We start from the raw sequence: 12,189 nt of genomic DNA, 5'->3' as shown, positions 1-12,189 counted from the left end.
GTGTTTCAGACTGCTGCTACCTTTGTGTCTCCTCTTAAGCCATCAGATGCTCTGCCTGGTATTACGAACTTGCACAGGATATTTCAGGTGGGATTATGTTGGCTAGACCAGAAGGGGATATGAAAGGGTCAGCCCTAGGCAAGCTGGTCTCCTATGCTGCCTAGGCCCCTTAATTACCTTGGCCAGTTCATTGAGAGACAGCATAGGATATGCATACTCTCTGTAGGTGGATTTGAACATGGAAATGTGCACCACCTGCACATTGCATTCTTCCTGCAATTATGGAGAAGATCCAAACAGAATTGGGTATCTTTTGGAAGGTGGAAGGATTGGATCTCACCCATTGTGATCATATACAAGAAGAGTGGTGATATTCATTTGAGCACAGATTTTAGGGACCTTCATAAATATGTGAAACATGAGCAGTTTCAATTGTCTTCAATGCGGTGACTTGGTGGGTAAATGGATCCCAGATTTTCTCTGTGTTGGACTACCAATCCAGTTATTGGCAAGTACCTGAAAGTTTGCAGTTGTTATTGACTTGTCAGCAAACCATTTGGAAATATTGCTATCAACAGCTCCCTTTTGGATTAGTCTCTGCTCCTGAGGTATTACAGAGTGGTCTCTCAGCACCTGGATAATAACCAGTGTACATGTTGCTATTTGGATGACATTCTCATCTTTGCTTAGACTCTTTCTGAACATAATGTTATTCTGGACCTGATGCTAACCCAACTCCAACAAGCTGGCATAAAGTTGATTGGGCCGAGTGCAGTTTTGCAAAGGATGCTATGGAGTTTCTAGGGTATTCTTTGTCTGTCAGTGGTGTGAAACTGATGCCTGAGCAGATACCAGCTGTTGCTTTGATACTGATTTATGTTTGTTCCGTGGCCTAGCTCAATATATAGGTGGTTGTGCTCTGCCCCATTTTAGTACCCTTGCTAAACTGCTGTGGGGTTTAACCCAGAGCCAGGGACAGTTGGTTTGGACTAAAAAAGCAAAGCAAGCTTTTGAAACCCTGCATCAAGCCCTCTGGTGGATCCAATCCCATGCTTATTTTGTTCTATAGAAACCCATGGTGATTCAAAGTGAAGCATACAATTGGGGGCTGGGTGCAGTTCTGTTCCAGGAGGGACTGTCAGTTACATTTACATCCTGTACTCTCACCTCAACATAAGTGACATATTCCCAGATTGAACCACAGGTCTTGGCGACGTTTTTTGCTATTATACACTTGAAGTTTTACTTAGTGGGAAGACATTTCGCCTTAGAAACTGATCATTTGTGTCTCTGTCATAAGGCCATTGATCAGCTGAGTGTGAGGGTACAGTGGTGGATTATTCAGCTGTAGCAGTATAACTTTGATTTGGTATATATCAGAGGAAGACATAATTTAATTGTTGATGCTCTTTTGAGAAATTCTGCTTTGTTGGCACTCTCGTATGCAGAAACAGCCACATACCCCATATGCTTTTTACTGAAAGATGTGCCAACAGATTTAGGGTAGACCACTAATACCACTCTTGAAGATGCTGACATGTGCAAGGTGATATGTGCTGAACAAGCAGGTTGATGAACCTTGTTCTTAAGAAAACTTTGTCGATGTTCTACAAAATTCCTTCTGAGCTCACAATGAAGACATGTTACTCAACATATCTTATACAGAGGAGTGTGGGTGACTATTCCAGCAGCATGTTGACAAGCAGTCCTGGATGTGGCTCATTAAGGACACATGGGAGTTATGAAAAGCAAGGAACTTTGGTGTAGTTTATGCTTGGTGGTCAGGGCTGCATTTGGACATTGAGCATCATGTGAGGGCATGCCCAGCCTGCACAATGCATAGAACTATTGTTCCTCTGGCCTCTTTGAAATGGGTAGTTATAAACAGACCACGGCAGAGAATTGCAGTGGATATTACTCACCCCATGATTGCACGGCTAACAGTTACAGATGATTACTGATGTTATCCCTTTGCATTCATAATTTCTAGGGCTGTTAAGCGATTAAAAATTAATTGTGATTAATCGCACTATTAAAAAATTTATTGCAATTAATCGAATGATTAATCGTGCTGTTAAACAATAATAGAATACCATTTGGAATGGTGATGGAAGCATGAAGGGACATACGAATGTTTAGCATAACTGGAATGTAAATACCTTGCAACGCTGACTACAAAAGTGCCATGCGAACACCTGTTCTCACTTTCAGGTGACATTGTAAATAAGAAGCAGGCAGCATTATCTCTCATAAATGTAAACAAACTTGTTTGTCTTAGCGATTGGATGAACAAGAAGTAGGACTGAGGGGACTTGTAGGCTAGTCTTAAGTTACATTGTTTTGGTTTTGAGTGCAGTTATGTAACAAAAAAAAAAATCTACATTTGTAAGTTGCACTTACACAATAAAGAGATTGCACTACAGTACTTGTATGAGGTGAACTGAAAAATACTGTTTCTTTTGTTTGTCATTTTTACCGTGCAAAGTTTTGTAATCAAAAATAATAATTAAGGCTGTCAAGCAATTAAAAACATTAATAGCAATTAATCGCGCGATTAAAAAAATTAATTGTGATTATTCACACTGTTAATACAATGCCATTTATTTAAATATTTTTGGATGTTTTCTACATTTTCGAATATATTGATTTCAATTACAACACAGAATACAGAGTGTACAGTGCTCACTTTATATTTATTTTTGATTACAAGTATTTGCACTGTAAAAAAACAAAAGGCATAGTATTTTTCAATTCACGTCATACAAGTACTGTAGTGCAGTCTCTTTATCATGAAAGTTGTACTTACAAATGTAGAATTATATACAAAAAAACTGCATTCAAAAATGAAACAATGTAAAATTTTAGAGCCTGCAAGACCATTCAGTCCTACTTCAGCCAATCGCTCTGACAAACAAGTTTGGTTAAAATTTGCAGGAGATAATGCTGCCCGTTTCTTGTTTACAGTGTCAACTGAAAGTGACAACAGGCATGCGCATGGCACTTTTGTAGTCAGCGTTGCAAGGTATTTACGTGTCAGTTATGCTAAACATCCGTATGCCGTTTTATGCTTCGGACACCATTCCAGAGGACATGCATCCATGCTGATGATGGGTTCTGCCAGATAACGATCCAAAGCAGAGTGAACCACCTCATGTTCATTTTCATCATCTGAGTCAGATGCCACCAGCAGAAGTCTGATTTTCTTTTTTGCTGGTTTGGGTTCTGTAGTTTCCGTATCTAAGTGTTGCTCTTTTAAGACTTCTAAAAGCATGCTCTACACCTCGTCCCTCCCAGATTTTGGAAGGCACTTCAGATTCTTAAACCTTGGGTTGAGTGCTGTACCTATTTTTAGAAATCTAACATTGGTACTTTCTTTGTGTTTTGTCAAATCTGCTGTGAAAGTGTTCGTAAAACGAACATGTGCTGGGTCATCTCTGAGACTGCTAGGACATGAAATATATGGCAGAATGCAGGAAAAATACAGTGCAGGAAATGTTCAGTTCTCCCTCAAGGAGTTCAGTCACAAATGTAATTAACGCCTAATTTTTTTAACGAGCATCATCAGCATGGAAGCATGTCCTCTCGAATAGCAAGATATATTGCCTACTGAAAGGGGAACAGATAGGGAAGAGGACACTCTTTCTGGTACGTTGATATCATTGACCAGTTGGGGAAGTTGTACACAGCAATAGCATCCATCTCTTGAGCTGAATCAGAGGTATAAATTTATGACCCTAGAATCACCTGGTGCCTCTGGCCAGGTACCACTCAACTTTTGGAGAGAAGGAAGGAAATTGTGATGACTGATGAGTTGCCTTCCTGCTTCCTCTTCTCTGTTTCTGCTCCTGTTTTGTGTCGGTGTTCCTGTTCTTGTTTAAGGCTCTGTTTGTGTGCTGAACAGTGGGTGTGTGCATCTACTCAGGGTCTGGTGCTACATATCTGCTGTTCAGACTGTTATTGTGTTTTGTTCTGACATTTGCTAACCTAACTAGTTCATGATTATTACATGTTTTGATTGGCAACCTACCTGCATGTCTTGCTTTGTTTTATTTGAGGTTTTGGGGTTTAGGGCAAGGAATGATGTCCCTAGCCTCTGTTTGTCAGAGAGGAGATGGATGGCAGGAGAGAGATCACTTGATAATTATCTGTTAGGTTCACTCTCTCTGGGGTACCTGGCATTGGCCACTGTCGGTAGACAGGATACTGGGCTGGATGGATCTTTGGTCTGACCCAGTGTGGCCATTCTTATGTTCTTATGGGTTGCTATTCCGGGGTGCATTGGAGCATAACAGCCTCCTTTCCAATAAATGCTTGATGCAGCTCAGATTTGTTCACAGAGGTCCAGTGCACCTTCCACTTGCATAACAGATTCCCTGCCTCCTACAATGTGATTTGTGGTAGTTCAGTGCTGCCTTGTCATTAGTATACATCTTTTCATGCACTGTGTATATATACCTGTCTACTGTATTTTCCACTCAATGTATCTGATTAAGTGGATTTTAGCCCACAAAAGCTTATGCCCAAATAAACGTGTTATTCTCTAAGGTGCCACAAATACTCCTTGTTGTTTTGGCATTTAAAGGTGCTTTTCAAGCAGCAATGAGAAAATGCATTTCCTCCATCCTTCCCTTCCTTTGTAGACTAATTGTTCCTAAGGCCCTATCCCCTATAATGGGAATAAGCAGAAAGCCAGGAGGTGATCCATCTCTAAAGAGGCCCTTTCTGAAGCCAAAAAAAATGGAGCTGTGTTTTGTCTGCTCCCAGCCTATTGGATCCTTAGTCTGAAACTGGAGATTTGTTGGGACCGCCATGTCCCAAACTGAGACTCCTCTGGAGACATATCCACAATGCTGAGTCATTCTTCTTCAGCATCTGGGACTCAGTCTGACTCTACTGCTGAGTCAGTTAGAGATTCTTTGGGGGAAAATCCAAGTCCACTCCAATCCACTTAAAAACAGAAAAGCTTGAGGGTCCCCTTTTCTGTTCTAGGGTGGGTAATGGCTTGCTTTCAGACTTGCCATTCCAAGAGGAGAATCATGACTCTCCCAAGGATGTACTCTTTCATTTTTTTCTAATGTACATAACAGAAGCTAGGGAATTCTCATCTCAGAAGAGGTCAATTGGTGTAAAGAAGTCAGTCCTAGCCAGGAAAGTATTAGATAATTGGGTAACAAATTTTCTATTTGGCTATTTAACTTTGTGTAGAGGATGCTTAATTGCCTTGAATGTTATAAACTACAGATTAATTCTTTACCTTAACTTTCTCCACAGAAAAAGAAACATGTTTCTTCTATGAATTGTAGGTCATAGCACTATAACAAAGGGTGATATGTCTCCCTCTGACCGCAATTTGATTGACTGTGTTTTTCTTAATGTGTAAACTAACTTAGGCTAATTGCACTAGGAATTAGCCTAGTTCAAAACCTTAATGATTTCCAAAATGCTCTGTATTTCAAAAAGGAAATGACTTTGCAGAGCCATAGAGTTGAATAGATGTTATCTTTTCCCTGAGAGCACATTATGCTCAGTTTATATTCCTGTAAAGAATACAAAGGTCAAGAATAATCAGATTACGTAGTAGGGTGCTCCTTAATATTATCATGGGTCATTTGTGATTCATACAGTGCATTTTGAAAACAATTTAATTTTTAAATGAATATGATATCTCATTCTTTTTTTATGGCTTTCAAAAAGGATGAGGAAAATTTCATCAAGTCATTGCATATAGTATTCACTAAATGTTTGTGTAAAACCAAATTTGTCACTCCTATGCTAGCAGGACAAAATTACAAAAATGCAACTTGGCAATTGCATCTTCTTTTCATAGAAGGGATGAATATGTAAACCTGCATTAAAAAAAGTTAGGCACATTTTGTGGCTTGGTCTGAAATTACTGAATGGGTCCTCTGAAAGCCATAGATAGAACATGCATTTCCAAGGAACATTTTGTCATGAAAGTCAAGATTTCAGTTTTGTATTATTAACTGGGAAATTGCCCACAAATAATAGTAATATTACTAATACATAGTAATGTCATATACGTTTTAAAAATATTAAACAATGTGATGACTTTTTACAGCCACAGCCCAAGATAAAAAAACAACGATCCAAGAATAGAAATAAGATAGATGTTCTGAAAAAATCTTTGGAGGATAAAATTCACATCTATGATGAATCGATTACAGATGAAAATTTGAGCAAGGTAAACGTAAATGTTGTTCTGTACATTGATGCTCAACAATTACAAAATAACAATAATTTCCTATAAATACATGCAAGACCAAGATAGAGAGAGGCATGGAGCTCAGACTAGATGTTCATGATGGTCCCCTTCTGGCCTTAAAGTCTATAAGTCTGTGATATGTATAAGTATGGAAAATATTTCATCTCTCTTTGTGCTTGTCTCCTGGACTTTCAAGATTATGTTGCATTTAAAATAGATTATCACTTTGTGATTTTAGTTGTAAATTTTAGAGTTCATTTTGTTTCTGTGAAAGGTGGCTAGTTCCCATATCTGAATACTGGTGTTTCCTGTTTATCACAAGAACACAGTGAGGAAGCTACCACAACAATGAGCTTCTGGAAAAATTTCTCATCTTGCCTGTGACAAACCTAGTTTCCCAGAGGTGCATGTACTCACTAAGATGAGCTTGGAGGAACTGGGGAATCTATCAATTTGCTTACCCCTTTCAGTAACAATGCTTATAGGGCAACCTGAAAAGTTTCTTCCGCTAGGAAAATGTTTTCAAAATATTTGACTTTTGCTGTATTTTAAAGGCAAAATAATTTACTCTTTGAAAGTATTTTTAGGAGCAGCATAGATAAGTCTATTTCAACAGGGACGATTCAAGAGTATCAACATAGGGATGAACTGAGGCAGAGAAAAGGAAATCAAGGTGGCAGAATTTTAACAAGGGACTCCCTGCAAGACCCAGAGAGCTCCCTCCAGTACATCTGTGTCAGAGCAGGGTATAACAATACAAGTCCCTCACAGCCCCTCCAGTGTGCCTGAAATACTCTGCTCTGGAAAGCTCACTTCACGGCTGAGAGAATGATTCAGGTTCCAGACTGATTTGATCCTTGACCTCTCTACTGAAACAAGGATGCCTGTGATGATGATAGGAACATCTGTTCACTGGGAACTGAGTGTAGGCCATTACCTCATTTCACATAGATCACCAAAATCCTCCCTCATTAAAACTCAGATCCTTCTGCTGAAACACAGCCTGAACAGCTGGGTTGGACTGGGTGCATGAAGGGGAGGAATTCTCCCTGTGCCAGGAAAAAATAACCCTCTGTGACTTCAGCGCAGGTAGAAAATAGAGTATCTGTACTGTAGCAGATCCCAAGGCTCCACGTGTCTCTGAATCACCCGTGTTCCACTCTCTTCAGTGTGCCTAGACACAAGGAGCCCTTGTGAAGCAGGTTGCACACCACACAGGAGGTGCACACCCACTGCATGACTTCCACAGATGCTGCTGCTGCTACCTTGCACAATAGACCTATCAGAAGTGGTGTAAAAATTTCCCTTAGTGCCCACTGTCTGTCCAACTCAATAGTTTTGCCCCACTGACTTAGTGGAGCAGCATCAAATTCTGATAGCTCCAGCTCCACTGAAAGCCAGACTCAGGGGTTTAGAGTGTAAAGCCAGAGGGGCAGGGACCAACTTTTACTTTGGTTTTGTACAGTGAAGATTAAGATAGTAGCCTGCCTCTACTTTAAGATAAAGTAGAATACTACAATAAGTATAATAATACTGACAGGAGGAAAGAATGGTCCTGCAGTTAGGGTGCTAGCCTGGAACTTGTGCAACCCAGATTCAGCACCCTGCTCTGCCAGAGACTTCCCACATGATAGTGGGCAAGTTACTTAATCTCTCCATGCCTCTGTAAAATGCAGGTAATAGCACTTATTTACCTCACAGAGGTGTTGTGGGGATAAAAGCCTCTTTATTTTAGAGATTATGAGGTGGGTGTTGAGATACTATAGTAACGAGTGTCATATGAATACCATAGATACATAATACAAATAATAATCTGTTAAATGATTGCCTTATCAAGATTAGTTTTCATATATTTAAGATAGACAGTGTAGTGTGTTTGATTACATTTCCTGCAATCTGTATATCCTTTACCAGGGGGCCCAAGAGAATAGGAAATACTGATGCAGTATGTTTTATTTATGGAAAATTCTGCTTTAATGTGACACTAATATTTTGAGGCAGTAAATGTGCTTGATTTGTGTAACTTCTATAGCCCTTTTATCATTTCATTGATGGAGAGTTTATTTCAATTTTGATAGAGCACCAGGCTCACTCTGGAGTTCTTTTGTAATGTCCTTGCCTGTCTTCTTTTGAGTTGAGCCGCATGTTAGCTACCAAAGGCCACCTAGTTTATCCCAATGAGGAGAGTAGATTATTATTAAGGAAAATGATCACATATTATCACTAGTATACCAGAAATGTAACAAAAATCCTTATCTTGTGAGTATAAATAAAGTTTTCATTCTTTCCCTTTGCAATTCATTGTCTAGGTCCTCATTCAAATTCCAACCCATTAGTATTTTTTATATTTTTTTCTTTAATATAAATGGTTTTCCTCTTCTCACTCACTTTGCCACCCAAAATTGTATGACCAGTTCAGGAGGGTGGGGGAGAAATGTAAAAATGGAACAATGTTAAATCTTACTACTTTCCCATTGACTACTGCCACTTCCTACTATTCTGCTGAGTTTTTTTGACAATTTGAATGCTGGGTGAAAGCGTTGGCTCTGAGCTGCTCAGTACTGCAGAAGGCTCCTGAACTCAGTGAGTGGAAGTGGTACCTGAAGAAGAAAGGAGCAGGAGAATATAGTCTTTCTTATAGTCTTCCAAAAGGGCTGTGAGAGCAAGGATTATAGATAGGAGGTAATGTGTTGGGAGGATATGGAAAGAGTTTTGAGGCCTGATTCTGAGAGGTGCCTGCAAATCTGTTATATAGTTTTCCAGGTTGGACTCAAACAGAATATGTCCTTTCTTCTCTAGTTGTGTCTTAGTTGCTCAGCTTTCAGGCTGTCCCATGTACATGGCATGAGGAAGTGGCAGTTGTACAAGACAAAAGACAAAGGGCGTTATAAAAGAGATCCAATACGAGTCTGGTGCTGTTCTGCAGATAAGCAAGAAGACTATAGGACGTACAGAAATCAAGCACAAAATATTTACAGCTTTTAGCACAATGAGCCTCTGACCCTAACTAGGGCCTCTTGGTACTATTGGGACTGCAAGTAGTAATTAATATTAATAGACCTCATCAAACGATGGTCAGTGCATCTTAGGATCAATTCCTTTATTTGTAAAAATTAAGTGAGAGAGAAACGGCACAAGTAGCAACTAAAGTCAGTAACAAATACGGAAATTGGAAGTTAACACTTTCAAGTGAAGGGCTTATTTTAATGGATTTTTGTTGTTCATTTAAATTTAAAGAAAATAAGTTGATTAGGAAATTGCAGATGGAATCAGCAGCAGGAGAGTATGTCAAAGACACATAATTTGATGCATTTTCAGCAGAGATCTGAGGAATGGAAAATCTACCTTATGAGAGGAGACTCAAAGAGCTGTCTTGATTACCTTACCAAAGGAAGGCTGAGATGAGATATGATTGCTTTCTATAAATACATCAGAGGGATAAATACCAGGGAGGGAGAGGAGTTATTTAAGTTAAGTGCCAATGTGGACAGAAGAACAAATGGATATAAACTGGCCATCAACAAGTTTAGGTTTGAAATTAGGCAAGATTTCTAACTATCATAGGAGTGAAGTTCTGGAACAGCATTCCAAGGGGAGCAGTGGGGGAAAAAAAACTAACTTGGTTCAAGACTGAGCTTGATAAGTTTATGGAGGGAATGGTATGATGAAACTGCTGACAATGGCATTAGCCGATCTGCGACTGCTAACAGCAAATATCTCCAACAGCCAATGGTGAGACACTAGATGGAGGGGAGCTCTGATTTACTACAGAGAATTCTTTCCCAGGTATCTGGCTGGTGGGTCTTGTCCACATGCTCAGGGTCTAACTGATCACCATATTTGGGGTTGGGAAGGAATGTTCCCCCAGGACACATTGACAAACACCCTGGGGGATGAGGGGGTTGCCTTCTTCTGCAGCATGGAATACAGGTCACTTGTAGGTTTAAATTAGTTTAAATTGTGGATTCTCTGTAGCTTGAAGTCTTTAAGCCATGATTGAGGACTTTAGTAGCTCATCCAGAGGTTATGGGTCTATTACAGGAGTGATGTGGGTGAGGTTTCTGTGGCCTGCAATGTGCCTAAGAGGTCAGACTACATGATCATGATGGTCCGTTCTGACCTTAAAGTCTTTTAGATTGTTATAGTAGGAACCAGCATTTTATATGCCTGTTTTCACTGTCTAGTGCTACAATAGTCCTCTGCTTTTGGCTAGGGGTTATTTAATTGGGGGTTTGATCCAACTTCCACTGAAGTCAGTGTGACACATGAGTTGACTTCAGTGAGGTTACTCAGATTAAGCAAATATGAAGTGTTTTCATGATTGTAGCCTTTGAAGCTGAGAGGGGACAGAAGGTTACTCTTAAGAAGAATTTGTGCTGATGGTTACATCTTGAGCGCCAGTCTGAATAGCTCTATATTTTGTTTGGTTGAGAGTTGTTAATTATATAATGCTTTACATAAATAAGAAGTGGCTGAACACACTTGAGTGAATCCCCATTACACAATAACATGTTTCTTATTGAGGATGGTGCTTAATAACATACAACTGGAATCCAAATTTCTACTTTCTCTGGCTATTTGGTTCTCGAGGTAAAAAATTCCCTATAATATTACCAAATTGGATGGAGAGCAACAAACCTTAGAATGTTGATCATCTGATTCATTGTAACTGAGTTACAACAAAGTGTGTGTATTTCTGCCAGTGACTGTCACCTTTTTTCCCCTTCGAATTCCGCAACTATCAAAGCTCACGTCCTTGCCTCAGCTATAAAGTGAATGTGAGCTATCAAGCTGTATTTTCTTGCTTATTCATTATTTATTTTAATATTTTAATGAGTTTGAAACCTGTATTGATGGTAATCAGTCATTTACTCATTCATCTATGCATTATTCATTCATTCACTTCCAGACTTCATGCATGTATAATTCATTAAATCCTACATCTAAAAGTGAGCTTCCTGTGAAGAAAGAGGGAAACATTTAGTCCTATTGTGTTTATACTTCTATTATAATAATTTTGCATAGCTTTTTACAGATGCACTGTAAACTTCTTTGAAGACATTCCTTTCCCCACAGAGACCCCTCAGATGTTACTGCTATTGTGCATATGAAACAAATCATGCTTCAAGCATATTTTTCTCATTTTGAAGATACTGCAAAAATAAAATGCATGCTCGTGGTTAGTATCCTCCATGTGTACATAAAAGCTGGAAGAAAACAATGGGCCAGATCCTCAACTTACATAAATTGTCATAGCTCAATTATGTCAGTGCAGCTACAACAGTTCACACCAGCTGAGGAACTGCCCTAATATGTAGAATGGATGTCATAACAGAAGCAGTTAGCGTGCTGGATTAGGACTCCAGAGACCATAGTTCAGTTCCTTGCTCTGTCAAGTCACTTCCTTGAGCAAGTCAATTAGGGCCAGGCTTTTAAAGGTATGAATGTGCCTATCTGCTTCTTTAGGCACCTAAATACCTTTAAAAATTTGGCACTTAATGTCTCTCTGCATCTCAGTTCTCAGTCTGTAACTGCACTTTAGAGTTCTCCCACTGACTTTAGTGGGGTCAAGATTTTACCTTTGGCCTCTTGTTTCAAGCTGGGCAACCTAAAATTGAAGCACCCCAAATTAGTCATTTTGGAAATACCTTTTGTCTTTAAGGTGCCACAAGTACTCCTTTTCTTTTTGGAAATACCTTGTCATATTGCAATACTGATGTCTGAAAAGTGGTAATATAGAAGCTATCCTCAACAGTATAGTACTTTGTCCAGCACTCTTTCCAAAAAAGACTTAGCCCATTGCAAGTCAATATGCTCAGGCTAAGGCTAGGTCTGCAATGTAATCAGAGATGAGACTCTGATTCAGACAGGAGGGAAGTTACTAGGAGTTCCTCAAGGATCAGTCTTGGGACCAGTCTTATTCAATATTTTATTAATGACCTTGACACAAAAATTAGGATTATGCT

The 12,189-nt window shown here is 39.4% G+C and overlaps 1 protein-coding gene across 5 annotated transcripts in view; it reads left to right on the top strand.

Annotated features, from left to right (window-relative positions):
* EVC2 (EvC ciliary complex subunit 2) overlaps positions 1 to 12,189 on the top strand; it is a 174,133-nt gene that overhangs the window by 125,415 nt on the left and 36,529 nt on the right. For 4 of the 5 annotated variants that reach the window (XM_038399537.2, XM_038399536.2, XM_038399535.2 and 1 more), the window contains exon 16: positions 6,080 to 6,202. The exons of the other annotated variant lie outside the window; for it this stretch is intronic. In XM_038399537.2, coding sequence (XP_038255465.1) covers positions 6,080 to 6,202 — 123 coding nt within the window. The remainder of the gene's footprint in view (positions 1 to 6,079; positions 6,203 to 12,189) is intronic. 5 annotated transcript variants of the gene reach the window in all.

Source organism: Dermochelys coriacea, chromosome 4 (genome assembly GCF_009764565.3).
Source record: "Dermochelys coriacea isolate rDerCor1 chromosome 4, rDerCor1.pri.v4, whole genome shotgun sequence".
NCBI classification, from domain to species: domain Eukaryota; kingdom Metazoa; phylum Chordata; order Testudines; family Dermochelyidae; genus Dermochelys; species Dermochelys coriacea.
Note: the sequence above shows the minus strand (reverse complement) of the source record. Positions and strands in the feature narration are given on the sequence as shown.